The sequence below is a fragment of the Corvus cornix genome, chromosome 4 (genome assembly GCF_000738735.6).
Source record: "Corvus cornix cornix isolate S_Up_H32 chromosome 4, ASM73873v5, whole genome shotgun sequence".
Lineage (NCBI taxonomy): Eukaryota > Metazoa > Chordata > Aves > Passeriformes > Corvidae > Corvus > Corvus cornix.
In genome coordinates, this window is record NC_046334.1 from 217,725 (window position 1) to 232,204 (window position 14,480).

General features: G+C 50.2%; 1 protein-coding gene and 1 long non-coding RNA gene across 6 annotated transcripts in view; one reads left to right on the forward strand and one right to left on the reverse strand.

Annotated features, from left to right (window-relative positions):
• ANTXR2 (ANTXR cell adhesion molecule 2) overlaps nt 1–7,604 on the forward strand; it is a 79,300-nt gene extending 71,696 nt beyond the window's left edge. The window contains exon 17 of one of the 2 annotated variants that reach the window (XM_039550781.1): nt 2,466–2,711. In XM_039550781.1, coding sequence (XP_039406715.1) covers nt 2,466–2,696 — 231 coding nt within the window. In that variant the 3' untranslated portion in view covers nt 2,697–2,711. Of the gene's footprint in view, nt 1–2,465; nt 2,712–5,767 lie in introns of those variants that run through there. The other variant, XM_039550783.1, reaches the window with a different exon arrangement.
• Nucleotides 1–14,480, reverse strand: part of LOC104698258 — a 225,759-nt gene that overhangs the window by 22,589 nt on the left and 188,690 nt on the right. The window lies entirely within an intron of this gene.

The following is a 14,480-nucleotide window of genomic DNA, read 5'->3' on the forward strand; positions in this document are numbered from 1 at the left end:
GGAGTGCAGGTGGCTCTCCCTGGGTGCCACAGAGCACAGGGGGCTGCAGAGCCCCTGGACCCGGGTCCCACAGGGGTACACCCCTGGTGACATGCACTTGCAAGACAGAGCAGCTGTGCTGACTTGTCCATATGCCCAGTACCCAAGTAAGTGCTGCTCGTGGGTGAAGAGCTGGCATTTCCTCAAAGCTGCCAGCCCACTAAAGATACCTCAGCAAATACCCTTGGCTCCCAGGGCAGCAGCAGGTATGTGCAGTTCCATCTGCGCTGCAGGTACGAAGTGGGCATGAGCCACCCCGGGTTCCAACAGCAGCATTTCACACATAAACATGCCCTCCTCTCCTCAGTGTTTGCTCCAAACACACATCTAAATCACAGGCACCGAAAAAAAAAATAAAAATCTTCCAACCGAGCATCTTTAAACGACCTCTTTGGAACCTCTCCCTGGCAGGTTTGGTTTCTCGGCCTGTGCTCCAAAATACAGCATTTATCAGGTGCGAAAGACAGGAACTATCTTTTAAAACAACTTACTCCTGTCTTCTTGCCCTTTACTGCCCACATCTAAAGCAGGTCCAAGGGGTGGAAGGTGGCTGTGAGGCACCTGTAACTGTGCTGGCACCTTCTCCTCACAGCAACCTTTTTTTGGGTTCCCTTGTGACACCAGCTCCTGGACCCTAGACCCCGTGACCTTTGGAAGCTGACCTCCAGGACTGTAGGATTGCTGGGAAAGATCGTGTGGTTCACGCACACATGCTAAGGAGGTTACATTACATAAATCTGAGGAAAATACACAAATTAACATGCCTTTCCACTGAAGCTGCTGGCAAAATTTGTTAAAGTGAAAAACCAAATTCTTGTTAGGGCCCAAATAGCACTGTTCCATTGTAGTTTGTTTCTCTTCATGGTGGTGTTGTTACTTTAGGAAGTCACTTCAGGAGGTCTTTGAGCCCACCCTGGGGTGTTCTCAGATCTCACCTCAGCTCTGTCAGGGGTGTTTCAGCCAGCAATTCAGGAATTCTGGGGAAAAGCTGCCTCAGGTGGCCCCAGGAACAATTCCGGTGCCTGCAGCCGTAACACCAGTTCAGGAGCATCTTCTAAGGAATTATTGCTGATGAACTGTGTGACAAATGGTCCTTCCAGCAGCAGGTAGTGCCGTGAGGCAGCTCTCCAGGGGTTAAAGCCCTACTCCCACGTCATGGCTCAGGGCTGTGCACTGGCACCTCTCCAGGTGCCACCTGCAGAATGGCAGCATGTGGGCTGTGCCACAGGTGAGAGGGGGAACTGGCAATGGGTTTGCCTGACATCAGACAAACGTGCTGGTAGCAGCACACCTGGGCAGAAGGGAGGTCTGAGCACTCAGAGCCCAGCAGCACAGCACTCAGCTTCGTGTCAGCAGGGTGGGAAACCAGTTTCAAACGCCCACAACGCCCCGAGCGTCCCGGGATTCCGGGATGAGGGATTACCACATTGTGAGGGACAACGAGCAAGTGGGAGAGAGATGCCAGCTCCAGTCCCTGAGAGCTGTTCAGAGCTGCACAGGATGGGGTGGGTTAGCAGCCCTTCTCCACAGTAAAGAGCGATCTTTAAAAAAAAATAAACTTCCCTTCCGCTGTACACTTGTCAGTGGGTATTTATGGGGTGAGTGAGTGTTGTACCTAAAATACATCCCAGGCAGTGGAGCCAGGGAAGGAGCGGTCAAATTTAATGCCAGAGGAATTTTAGTGCCCAGATGGGCCAGGGGACATAATGCTGCTTCTGCCTCCTCTGGAATGGGGAGGTCACTGAGGGTCTTGTCAGACAGTGGGGTTTGGCCCTGCACAGGCGCTCTGGTTCCGCTCCCACTGCCCAGAGGAAGTGCCAGGATCAATTCAGCAAGGAAACAGGACTCTGAGGCAGGTGCTGCCAGGCACTGGCACCTCAGTGCCCAGTTTGAATCGCTCCCAGCTTTACTCCCTCAGAATTCCCTTTTATTGTCACCATTGCACATGAGTGTGTAGGTCCAGAGCACATTTGTTATCCCAGTGAGCAGCAGATGGGGAGGCAATGATTCTGAAGAGGTGTGGAAAGCAGGAAATGGCCTGTTCCCATACATTAACAAAGAGGAAAAGGTGTACACAGTCCTGTCTGTTTGTGCAAGGGCTACAGGGAAGAACACACTGCCCTCAACTTTGATCCTTACAGAGAGGCAAAGTGCAGGGTGCATGTGAGAACAAACAGAATCAGGTAAAGCAGGTTCTTGCCTGCTGACCCAAAGTGCAGCAGCAGCCTGGGCAGGCTGCCCTGGGGAGCTGTCGGGAGCAGACCGCTTCCCGGGGACGCAGGCTTGGGCTCGCAGGGATGCGCCCATGAGGGATGGAAGATGCTTTGGTAGTGCTGTGACAATGGGGCAACAGAAATGACAGTGTTCAATTCATGTCTCAGGAGGGGCATTATTCTGAAGCCCTCTCCTTTCTCACGGCTCTGCAGGCACCGATCATGGAGTGCAGGATCAATGCCAAATCCCAAAAGGGCATGTGTTCTTCATGGGACACTGCAGCCAAGGTAGGAGCACATGAGTCTCAGCAATGGGCAGTGGGGATCTCAGTCCTCCCAGGCCAGGAGAAGCCAAGCTCTTGGGACATTGGGTATCATACGGGGCAACAACTGTCCCGGCAGAACACTGCCAGGTGCTGCTCTGGGAAAAGCAGTTGTTCTTAGTCCTCAGCCGGATGCTGAACACATCAGCAGTGCCCAGGGAAACTTCCCACGGATCCAGCTACTTGGCCATGCTAAAGGAATCCAGTCATACACAAGGACAAGCACCTTAGACCAGGTGGAGCAGCTCAGCCTGGAGGCTCAGTGTGGTCACATCCCATCCCAGATCCAGCCTGCTTCACCTGCCCTTCCTGAATTCCTGATGAACACTGAAGGGGCTCCAGAGGAGCCCTTGCCGTGTTCTCCTGCCCCTGCCGGAGCCCAGAATTCCACTGGGATCGTGGGACAGCAGCATGTGTCTGCTCACACAGACAGCCCAAAGTGCTCGTCACACATGGCTGGCCACCATCAACAGCCAAGCTCCAGGCCCAGGGTGGACACTGTCCCAAAGGGATGTCTCTTCCCCCCTTGCCCTCAGCACGGGCCACAGAGCCGTATGGGCTTGGAGAGAGACTCACTGTTGCCCCTGCAGGCCCCTCTTGGTGCCTTGTTTCGGGCATTGCCAGGTGAGGCTCTAACCTGGGGTTTGGTGTGAGCGAGCACCCAGTCCCTGAGATCCTGTGCCCTCTGAGAATTTCCACCTTTCCCTGTAACTTTGATTCAGAAAGAAATTCAACAACTGGATAAATGGCTTTGATGTAATATAAAATAATTCCTTCTTAGGTAAACCCCCCTTGCTATAGATCTCTTTCCTCTTTTTTGTTGCCTGCCACATTCTTCCCCCACGGTACCTCTGGTGCGTCTGTGAGCATGAAGGGTGGGGTTTTCCCTACTGGATCTGGTGCGTGGAGACAGCTCCCATATTCCCTACAAAGATCACAGAATGCATGCATAACTCATTTTTTAATTACTGTAGTGCTAAACCACTAATTTAGTGCAATTTCATACTCACTACATGTTGGTATTGTTAAGGTTTATGAACCAGTGATTTACAAGGCATGGTACGTCAGAACTCAAATTGGTTGGATTGATGGTTTAATTGAGCACAGGGACACGAGTGTAACAGTTACTCCCCACACTGGGGTATCCTGGCAATGCCACCAGGATGGGAATGCATTGGTGGAATTGGTTACATGGAGAACGCGTGTTTTAATTGGGAAGGCCAAAACCAGACTGGTGAGACTAATGTTTGGTAAACAGTGCTTCTACTTAAGTAAATAGTTCGTTCTGTAAAGGTCAGATTAATCAGAAGAAAAATTTAATATTCTGTTTCTAAAAGCTGGTCTCAGTGATGACACAGATATCACTGCATGGGAGGCTTTGGATGCCTTTAGAGGAAGGACTTACATGAGTCCGCCTCTTTTTCTCCACACCAGTTTGCAGGAGAAAGTGCTTGTTGGTCACATCACTGAGTTTCTAGTAATGAAAACCTGCAGCTCATACTGATCTGAAGTGATAAACCCCTAACAAGTGAACAACAAGCCTTTTATTTTCTGCCTGCCTCAGTTTGCCTATCTAGAATGCAAATGGTTGAATTTCCCACTTAAACTGACAGTGTATTTGTTATTACCTGTTACTGTCTGATGCTGAGAGCGTTTGGAGAGCTGGTATATCTTAGGGTTCTGAGATTCCCCAGCTCAGGGTGTCTTCCCTGCCAGTGACATGCGCAACCTGCCTGACCACACAACTTCTTTCTCTCTTCTCTTCGCCGTGAGTCATGGAATAAGGAGGTTGGGGGCAGAGATGTGGGGCATGAGTGGGGAACCAGAACAGGCAGTGCTTGCTTAAGGTTCTCCTCTCGCCCTGCTCCGCCTGGAACCACTCATCCTGGCAGGAAAAGGCATGTGGATGTGGCACTTGGGGACATGGTGGTGGCCTTGGCAGTGCTGGAGGAATGATTGGACTGGGTGAAAAAAAGCTTGAAGAGCTTTTCCAGCCTAAAGGATTCCATGATTTATCTCTCTGCATCTCTTCTACATGTATAATACAGATGGTGGCAGCCAGAAGTTCCTACAGTTCCTGTCTCCACCTTTTCACCGGTTTTATATTTCTTACACAGCTGACAGAACTGAAACATTAGGAAACCCCTTGATGAGAACACTGCCCTTCTCATGCCAGCCAAGACCTGCTTGAGTCATGCCAGATAACTCTCTGCCATCACCCTCCTTGATACCCAGAAAAACTGAAGATCAAATTAAATGAATGACAGGAATATGAAATCCAGCCCAGATTTCATTTGGCAATTCCATAATCTCCCAGGTTTGAGCAGGAAGCAGTAATTTCCCTCCAGCAGTGCATGTCTTAAAGCAGAAATAAGGATTCAGAGCAGAAGCAGTGCTGCCTGCTCCAAATCCAGCACTGTTCGCGTGGCACCGTCCTTGACAGATGCCTGTGACCAAAGGGAAGGAATCGCTGCTGTGCCAGAGAGCTGCTTTGAGGCAGCACACCCTACTCTAATGCCCCATGACCCTGTGGGAGTTTAGGCATTTAAATGAGCTCCAAGTGAATAAAAAAGGTTTAAGATTTCACTGTTGGATTTGTTTCATTCTGCTGCATCGAAAGCTGTCAGGATTCCACCTGTGCCCCTTTATGGAGGGTGAATGGTGTCCATTTGGATATGGCATCATGAGAAACCCCTTTTCCTTCTGCGCACAGCAATTTACAGACCCTAAATACAGAGTTTGTAGATGCAGAGGTGGGGTTCTTGCTAATAAAATGCAGTTTCAGATCAGCAGCAGCTCTGCTAGCTAACAGTCACATCTATACGTGCTCACTGCATGAGGACCTGGCTTAGGGGGGATCTGGGAGCAGGATCTGCCTTCCCCATGCCCTTCCCTTCCCACGGTCAGATGGGTTTGGGTTTGCTCACTGCAGCTTCCCAGAGTTTGTGAATTATGCTCACAGAAGGCCTGGGAGTGTCAGAACGTGTCGTCCGTGTCCTTGTGCTTGCCTAGAGCCTGCATTTGTAAGGCAAATGTGGTGCCTCACTCTGGATAATTTCCATTAATTCTTAAAAGGTTTTTTCATGGGTTTGTTATTTTCCCAAACATCTGAATTTCAATTACAGCCTCCTAGCATCCAGCAACCTCTGCCTGCGTGTTACTCCACCAGTAACAGCTTCTCTCTTCCCTCAGGGCCGCTGTATCAACTTCACCCGAGTTCCCTCTCAGTAGAGGAGGAGAAGCAGATACCAGGAGGAGAGACAGCCACATTGCCACTGTCCTACCCAGCTGAGAGAACCGAGCCCTTCCTTGCATCTCTTGGACCATCGTCCAGCCCAAGCTCCGCAGGTTCCTGCATCCCTGCTCCGGAAGCCCGCGTTCCAACCGCGCACTGGTGCTTTGCCCATGCCCCGGAGAGCAGCACTGCCATGTGTCCCTGGCTCCGTGCACCACCAAAGGGACCGCACGGCCACCAAAGATGAGAATGCTTTTCTATTTTTGTTATTTGCTGTTTTTTAAGGACTACAGATTCTCAGGATGCAATGTGCTTTTAGTGGAGACGCAGCGTTCCTCAGCTGCGGCGGAGGCACGTGGTATTTACACAGGGACTACTCGCCATGGGCACAGGATAACAATTCCCACCAGGCTAAGCAGGCGCAGAGCCGAGTGCCTCAGAGCCATGTCAGATCCCCAACCCTCGCCAGCTCCCTCCGTTGTGCCTTACGGGAGCCTTCTGACTGGAAATCTTGTCACTCTAACACTGAAAAGTGCACACGCATGACAAAATGTAGACAGGATGCCTCGAGGTATCGGTAGCGAGCAAGACTTTGCCCTTTAGTTTTTGAAGACACCTTTCTTTCATTATGCACCCGGGACAGGAAGGAATTACTAGAGCGTTATTCCGCGGGAAGACAGCCTGTAAGCAGAGATCTTGAGCCGAGTTGGAGGGACTGATGCTTCAAGACCTTGACACTGTGGCTGGTGGTTTTTTCCCCTTTCCTGCATTCACAGTTCAGTAGCGCATGAAACATCATCATCTATAAACATACCTAGCAGTTGTAGGCTTGTGTATTTTTTTTTTTTTAGATTAAAAAAAGCAGTAGCCACTAAGCTGGTATCTCAGGGTTTTTCCCCCCGCAAATCTCCAAGGGCTCTTCAGCGTCACAAGCCAGCAACTCTCTTTGCATGAGAATTTCAAAGTTTAATTAATATAATTAAAGGCAACAGCAAGCAGCAGCCTGTGAAGATTTTGCTCATCTTTTTTATGCCTTTTGACATTGAATGACCTATTACTGTATGTGCATTCCTCAGTGGCGGAGGGGGCGCCAAGCGTTGGGTACGATTCCGCAGTGGGAAAGACCTCTTTCCATCAATTCGGAAATTAAATTTATGGGAGCGCCGGCCATCACCAAACATCGACAATGTATGTATTATAATTTTTTAGAAAAACCAGTGTCGTGTCACGTCGACGATGCCAAATTATGTTAGCGTGAGCGGAAACACTGTGGGGGAGGAAGGAGGGAGCAGCTGAAGAAAAAGGCTCAAATGATCCAGTCACTTTCGATACTGTACTTCAGAGGCAGAATGGATATTCGAGTCGAAACCTGACAAAGCGCGCCCGCTTTGATGGGAACTGGTATAGACAATGACCAGTGGCTGGGTCAGTGGGATGTCTCTCTGCGAGCAGGGAGGCTTATCAAATGACACTAAAAATAAGTTCAACAACCATCACGTCGGAGGGGAAAAGGCGAACATTTCACATTTGGTGGGCATGAATGTGCGCAAGATGGAAAGAGCAATGCGGAGCATCCTGGGCTAATTATCTCCTTTGTGCTCTTCATTGGAATCACAAGGGACAGAAATAATTCTCTTGGTCCATGTCCAAATCCGTGGCACTGCCCAAAGATGCCTTTACATTTATCCACTCGCTTACATCTTCTGCTTAAGTTTATTTATGTCACTGGTAGCCTCATCAGCAACAGCCATGTCTGCACATTAGACTATAAATAAAATTATTATCTAAGTTTCAGTCATTATTTCCGTCTTCTCCTCCCCCATAGCCTCCCCATCATCTGCACAGCTCAGACCTCCGTTTTCCAGCACCATGGTGACCCACGGTACTGGCTTCCAGAGGCAGCCCACCTTCCCGTGCACAGTGTGGCCAGGAAAGCTGCCACAGCCGCACCCAGGGGTCCCGACTGCCCACAGCCAGGGAGGACCCTTTGAACACCACAGGGATGCTGCTCATGCCGTGCAGAGCATCAGCCATGCACCCGGAACCACTCAGTGCCCGCAGCGATGCCCTGCCGCTGCAGAACCACAGCTTGGGTGGCACTGGCCCTGGGCTGGGGACGTCTGACCCACAGAGCCCAACCAGCGAGCCCTTGGCTGAGCTGAAGCCCCTGACTAAACCTCTGTGCAGTCTCCAGCCCAATGCCAGACCGAGAGCCAACACAGGGCACGTGTGCCAGGACATAGGTGAGGTCCTGCACTGCTCCTCAGGGTGCTGAGGCGGCACAGGTGGAAGCACTGAGCTCAGCGGATGCCAGGTTCAAACACAATCGGCACCCTCTTACTTTTCCTCCATTTTCCATGGACGCATGACACATTCCGAGGTGTCACTGGAGCACCAGCTCGCATTCCGAGCTGCGTTGTGTAACAGGACAACATGCAGATGAAGAGGGTTTTCCCCTCACGTTTATCTGCTGCCTCTCAGAGAATATTCCTAACCAACTGAGACACAGAAGTAGAAATTCACTGACCATTTTTTGTCCTTTCTGCCTGTGTCCATTGAAAACCGTGGAATGAGCAGCTCTTCACAGAAAGGCTAATCCCAAGCAAAACCAGATCTCGGTCTCTACATGGATTTTCCCTTCTAACTGGCACAGTATCACAGCATGTTACACTTGGTATTTTGGTGCAGATAATACCTGAGAGTTTCCTTATTACACAGTGTGGAATGTCCGTCACAAATAATTTGGGGGGCAAGAGGATTTTTTATAAAAAGTAAAATAAAATCCACTGACTCAGATGACACCAGTGAGACTTCCTTGGCAGGAGGGCTCAGAATGCATGAGAGAACCCTAAAGAGCCATGTACAAAGAGCCCAGCAAAGCCACCAAGCAACCCTGAGTGGCTCCCCTCACCAGCGAGGTAAGGCAGGATTCATGGGAACAAGAGGATCCTCAATACAACAAGGCTGTGTTTATTTTATACATTTTGAAAATAGCAGAAATGAATTGGCTAGAGTTAAAATGGACTAAAAATTAATTTTGCCATGTTCCCTTTCAGTTTTTTCAATTTAACAAGAACTACAGCATTCATCAGGCATGAACCTGCCATGTGTAACCCAGGGGAGCTGCGTCAGGCTGATCCAAGGTGAAATGGAAGGGAATTCTGAGTGCTGCGATGCAGACTCATGCCAAGCCCTACGCACTGCAGGACAGCCCCAGCTGGCCGGTACTAATTTCCTGTTGGGGATTTTCCTGCAGGAAATTTCTGTGCTACATCCCTCTTCTTCTGGTCATCCCTAATGTGACACCACAACTCTGCATTTCGCATGCTGCAGTCTACTGTACACACTTGACTCAGCCTCATCACACTGGAACACTCCCACATGGGGATGCATTCCCACTCCTGGGGATGCTGGGGTTTAGTGGCAAAGATAAGGTTATCTTTGACCCCTCTTAGCAATGGCACCTCACGCAGGTCATGGGTTTGCAACCCTTTCCTGGGATTCTCACAGACTCCCAGGACACAGGTGTCTGGCCTCTGCAAAACCTGTGGTGGCATCAGACTGCCCCGGTCACTGTTGTCACCTTTAACGTGTCCTCATGGTTCAAATCATGCTGACGTACTCCAAGGAAAAACCAAAGGTGAGAGTTCTAAGTAGAGGAGGTTCTAGGTTTTTCTTTCTGCTCTTTCTCCTGTACATGTAGGAGGAACTTGGGAATTCTGTGTTACGTCATTTCAGACCAAACCTCCCTTTTCAGCTGTGGAAGAAGTGGCTCTTTTATCGGTCACAATTCAGACTGCAGGGAAAGGTGAATAAATCCAGTGCTATCAATGAGGGAAAAATCCCCATTTGATCCTGCGTCACTGAGTGCTGCCTCATCACTACAGGAACCCTGGCCTGCTGCAGGACAGCTGTTTTCCTTAGTTCACCGGGAAGCAGCAGAGACGCTGGCACCACCTGCCTTCGGAGTTCAGCTCAGGGAACCAATCCTTCACCAGAGGAGCCACTGAGGGGAAATTTGGGAGCTCAGTTCTGCAGTGCTGGGAGGCCGGACCCGGCTCTGACCTCCCCTCTATGCACTGCTAGGCATCCAAAATGGGCATCACAGCGTGGCTCTGGGAGCAGGATGGGCACAGGTAACAGCCCACCTGCTGTGGACACCAAGCTCAGGAGTGGCCAGAGCCAACAGTCCCCTTCCCGACTGCCAAAGTGAGGGGCTTGGCTGTTGTCCTCACCAAGAGCCAGGGCTCTGGCCCATGGAGCCACCCCAGAGCAGGACACCGGGCCAACGGCCTCAGGTGGCCACAGGGGTCAGCACAGTGCTCCCAGGAAAAGCCACAGCAGGGACAACGTGTTGAGCAGGAACTTCAGAGGCTGCAGTGAGCAAGTCAAGGCAGTCCTTCATTTGCTAAGGAGCAGCTTCTGAGTACCTCTTATGCCGTTACAAAACTAATGTCACAATTTCTAGGGAGGGCCTTATTAGACCTGGCATGTCCTATTTTATTTCATTTCACAAATCTGTTTTGCACTGGCTCAATTAAAATTGTTACATATTTTTGGGTCCTGTGTAGGTGCCATCTGTTTAACAGTGCAAGTGGGTCCTGTGATGCACTTGTAAATTTTGTGCTGCAATATTTTTAATATAATGAGGGACTTTGGATGCAAGAAACTGCCTTTACTTGATAACTTTTTTGGGTTTTGGCAGTGAACTCACAATGGTTCTTCCTGTGTTACAAGGATGGCTCCACAGCCTATGGAAAAGCAAGACCTGATTTCCATGTTTGCACCAAAGTCGTATTATTTAATTCACACTTTTTTTTTTTCAGTTGCTTGCTCTGCCCGGTTTTCTAAATGAGCTTATTTCCCCAAACGGGAATGCACAGGACTGCTCTGCTGGGGCCTGTGGCTGCTCCTGCCTTCTGGGGAGCTCTGGGATGTGCCAGGAGGGCCCAGGGGCCCACTGCAACAAATCACAGGCATCCTCACTGGGACTGGAAACAAATGCACCTTTTGAGGCAAAAATCCCACCTGCAAAGCTGGATGTACTCTACAGCACAGCCCAGCCCAGGACAAATCTTCTGGAAAACAGAACTCAAACATGGTTTTATACTTTGGGGGGGGGTTTACTACAGTTTTTAGGTCTACTCTGATTTCACCAGCACTGAAATGCCATTCCTGACTCTCTGTGAATTATACAAAACCCCAAACCCAACCCATTGATTGGTTCTCCTTTAAAAGCACAGTCTCAAATTCTGGTAAGTTCTCCAAAACACTGTAGGAGAAAAGCATCTGCAATGGCACCAATCCTGCAGCACTTGTGCGGTTCCCAGGTCTGCTCCACAGCCAGGAGAGGGGCCCCAGGTCTCAGCACTCAGGTTCTGTAAGTTGAACGGCTTTGTTCTGGGTGGTGAATTGGGCAGCACCCAAAAGGCTCCCAGCTCCCTGCAGCACTGCTCAGCAGGGCATTTAGGAAAACTTGTTCCAAACAGCACGCTGCTTCTAAGCTGCCTTCAGGGACATGGATGTACCTGGAGCACGAGTCCTGCCCATTTCAGGATGTAACAAGACATGACTAAGTCACGGAGAGATTCCTCCCTGATCACACCACTGGTTTTAGCATTAACTCCAGCCCCACCTTGGCCCCAACCACCTGCCCAAGCTCCAGCAACAGCCCTCACTTCCCTGGACAATCTCCTGAGGGCACAGGGACACCCATCTGCTCCAACTGCGGCACTGGAGCAATGATTTACCTGGGATTTAGCACAGCACGGAACGTGAGCACTCGATACCCTGCCACGACAGCACGGACCGCAGCAGCCCAAGATGCCCTCCCCTCTTTCCCTAAACCTCTCCAGGCTATCCATGCACTCTGTGGTTCCTCGGGACAGCTGCCTGGGATTGCCAGCCCCTGGGATAGATGGTGTCTACTGACAGAGCTGCAAGACGCTGATTAAATTATGTGCTTTGGCCAACCTGTGTGGGGAAAATTAATTGAAGCGCCAAGTGATGGGTTCAGCGCTGCCTTGTTGGAGCGGGGAGGTTGGGCTCTGTGATGCTTCATCTCCTTTTATTTGATTAGGCAAATTAGGAAACAACAGTGTGAAATGCATTATTGTACTAATCTGATGTCCAAAATGTGAATCTCATTAGAGCTCTGGCCTTGATGCTTTTTATTTGGTTTCTCTGTAAGCTGAGGAAGAGCAAGTAGGCCAGAAATAGATATTTTCCAAATTACATTGGAATTGCCCAGTAATAAACATCATATTCTGTACAGGCTTCAGTCCCTGGAACAGCTCCTCATAAAAGGCATCTCGAAGCTTCTGGAGAAATTCAGTACAACATGTGCTAGGAACGGAGGAGATGCAGCAGCGAGAGGAGGTTGGAGCCAGAGAGGGTGATCCATTGATCCAAGTTGCCTTAGAGCTCTGTGGGGTGAAACCCCGGGAGTGGGGACACTGTGTCCCTCCGAAGGGATGCTCCATGGTCCAAAATCGGGTTCTGCAGAACTTCTCTTGATGAGGGTGCACACTGTGGTGGTTTGGGGAGAATGGAGGAACAAAGCAGGATGGATGGCGGGGTGCCAAAAGCCCAGGGGACAGCCACGCACCATCCTGCCACGGCACGGAGAGGGGGGCTGGCCCCGGAGGGCTCTGCTCAGCCCAGCCTGTGCCGGGGCTCCCTGCGGAACCTCCTCACTACATTGGGCCCTTCTCCGAAAGGCTGAACTCAAGGTCACTCTGTAACCCCAGGGGAGAACAAACGTACAGTATAAAAGTAAAACAACACAACATTTCACTGCAAAGGGCTCTCTGAGAAGAGCCAGTTCAGGTATCATTTGGAAAAGGGTCACTTCACAATACAGCCCTTCCAAATTGCAGCTCCAACTCAGAATTAATTATCCTTTCACTGTCTTGGGTTTTCTTTTCTTCTTTGCTTCACATTAACTGCAGCTGAAATTATTTTAAAGCAATGATCTTGAACATCATGTCCTTCAGCTGGCCCTGAAAATCCATTTTCTATGGAAAGCCTCCTTTCTTCTCCAAGATTTCTGAGAGTGTACAAAGCTCATCAAGGCTCTGGTTCTCTAGGGGTGTCAGATGCTTGGATAATACCCAGGTGTCTGCCTGCTGGACCAGCTCCAAGGTACTTTATTAGCATGAAGAGGGCTATTTGGAAGCAGTTTAACTCCTTCGGCTCTCAGGGCCCAGCGCATGTCCTGCAGCAGCAGCCAGACACCAGGACACTGCCTGTGCACGGCTACAAATGCAGACTCTGAGTCACCACCACCCACTGCCACATCTTGGAGAAGAAACACCTGAGATGTCCTGTCATCACAGCTGGAAAGATCACCTGGTGGCGTTGCACCCACATGAAAGCAGAGGAGAATTGCATGGACAACTGCAGACCACAGCTCTGCTGCACACCTGGGGCTCAGCCCTTCCCCAAACTGCTTTGGAATATCCCAGCGAGCCCCTCCAAGGGAGCCGTGCCCTCCCTCATGACAGTGGCAGCGTGAGGGGACACTGTGGGGCCTGTTTTCCAGGCATGACATGCGGCTCAGCATTCCCAGGCACAGACCAACACAGGATCCTAAGATGCCCTTGTCCCTGGCACCGAGCAGGGCAGGGGCAACAAGGGCCCTTGCCATGCCAGGGCGACCTGGAGGGGTGAGGGGGACTTGTCCCTGATCCATCCGGGCACACACATGCCACCGGCAGCAAAGCAACGGAGCCTGTGAAGATCCTGTCAACACACACTTAAAATAAGAACTGTGAGCAGATGCACTTGGATTTCCAAGGACTACAGGAAACTTCAGGTCCTGGCTTTAGCAACTTGCCCCAGCAGTGGCAGAATGTCTCTGCATGGTCCCACAGAAGACACCACGCCCACTGGAACACTGCACCCTGCTCCATCTCGCTGCTGAGATCACATGGTCTGCATCCTATCCTTTAACACGAGATATTTTCTGTAGTTTCCAGCATGCAAAATGGGACTATGCAAAACAAAGACAGAAAACACATAATTCCCAGCCTTAAAAAATCAGTTCCCACTTAAAAAGCAAAGCTCCTGTTAAACTGCAGTGTTGCTTCAAAGCTTGCAGCAAAGACCTAAAAATCTGAGCCACCAAGATATGTAAGATTTGAACAAATACAGTCCCAAAGGCTCTGTTTAAAGTTTTGAAAGCCCAAGGTTTAAGTTATTTGTGAGCTGTTTGAGGCCTTTTCTTGGATTAAAGAGGCGAAACCTTCCTTGAAGTTTGGGGTGTTTCCAAGTGGCAGTTGGCAGCAGGAGAAGAGTGGCACTCGGAGCCAACCGTGTTCTCCTTCTCCATGCTGCCGACCAGGGACATGGGACAGGACACGTGCACCTCCCCTTGGAGATGACTCCTCCTTGGATATCACAAACACAGCCATGTCTGTGCAACCAAAGAAAACATTTAGTGCTGCCAAAGCATTACACAGTGTAGGGAGGCTGTGAAAGAGTGAGGTTCCTGTAGCTGGGCTTCCAAACATACTGAGGAAACATGGATTTTGGGAAGAGTGAAAGGAAGTTCAAGCCCTCTGTGGAATGGGGCTCCAGAGCCCAGAGAAGCTGAATGGGGAGGAGAGAAGAGAAGCTGTTAGCTCTCACTCCAGCTGCATCATTGGAAAAAGGAGCATCATTGGTCTG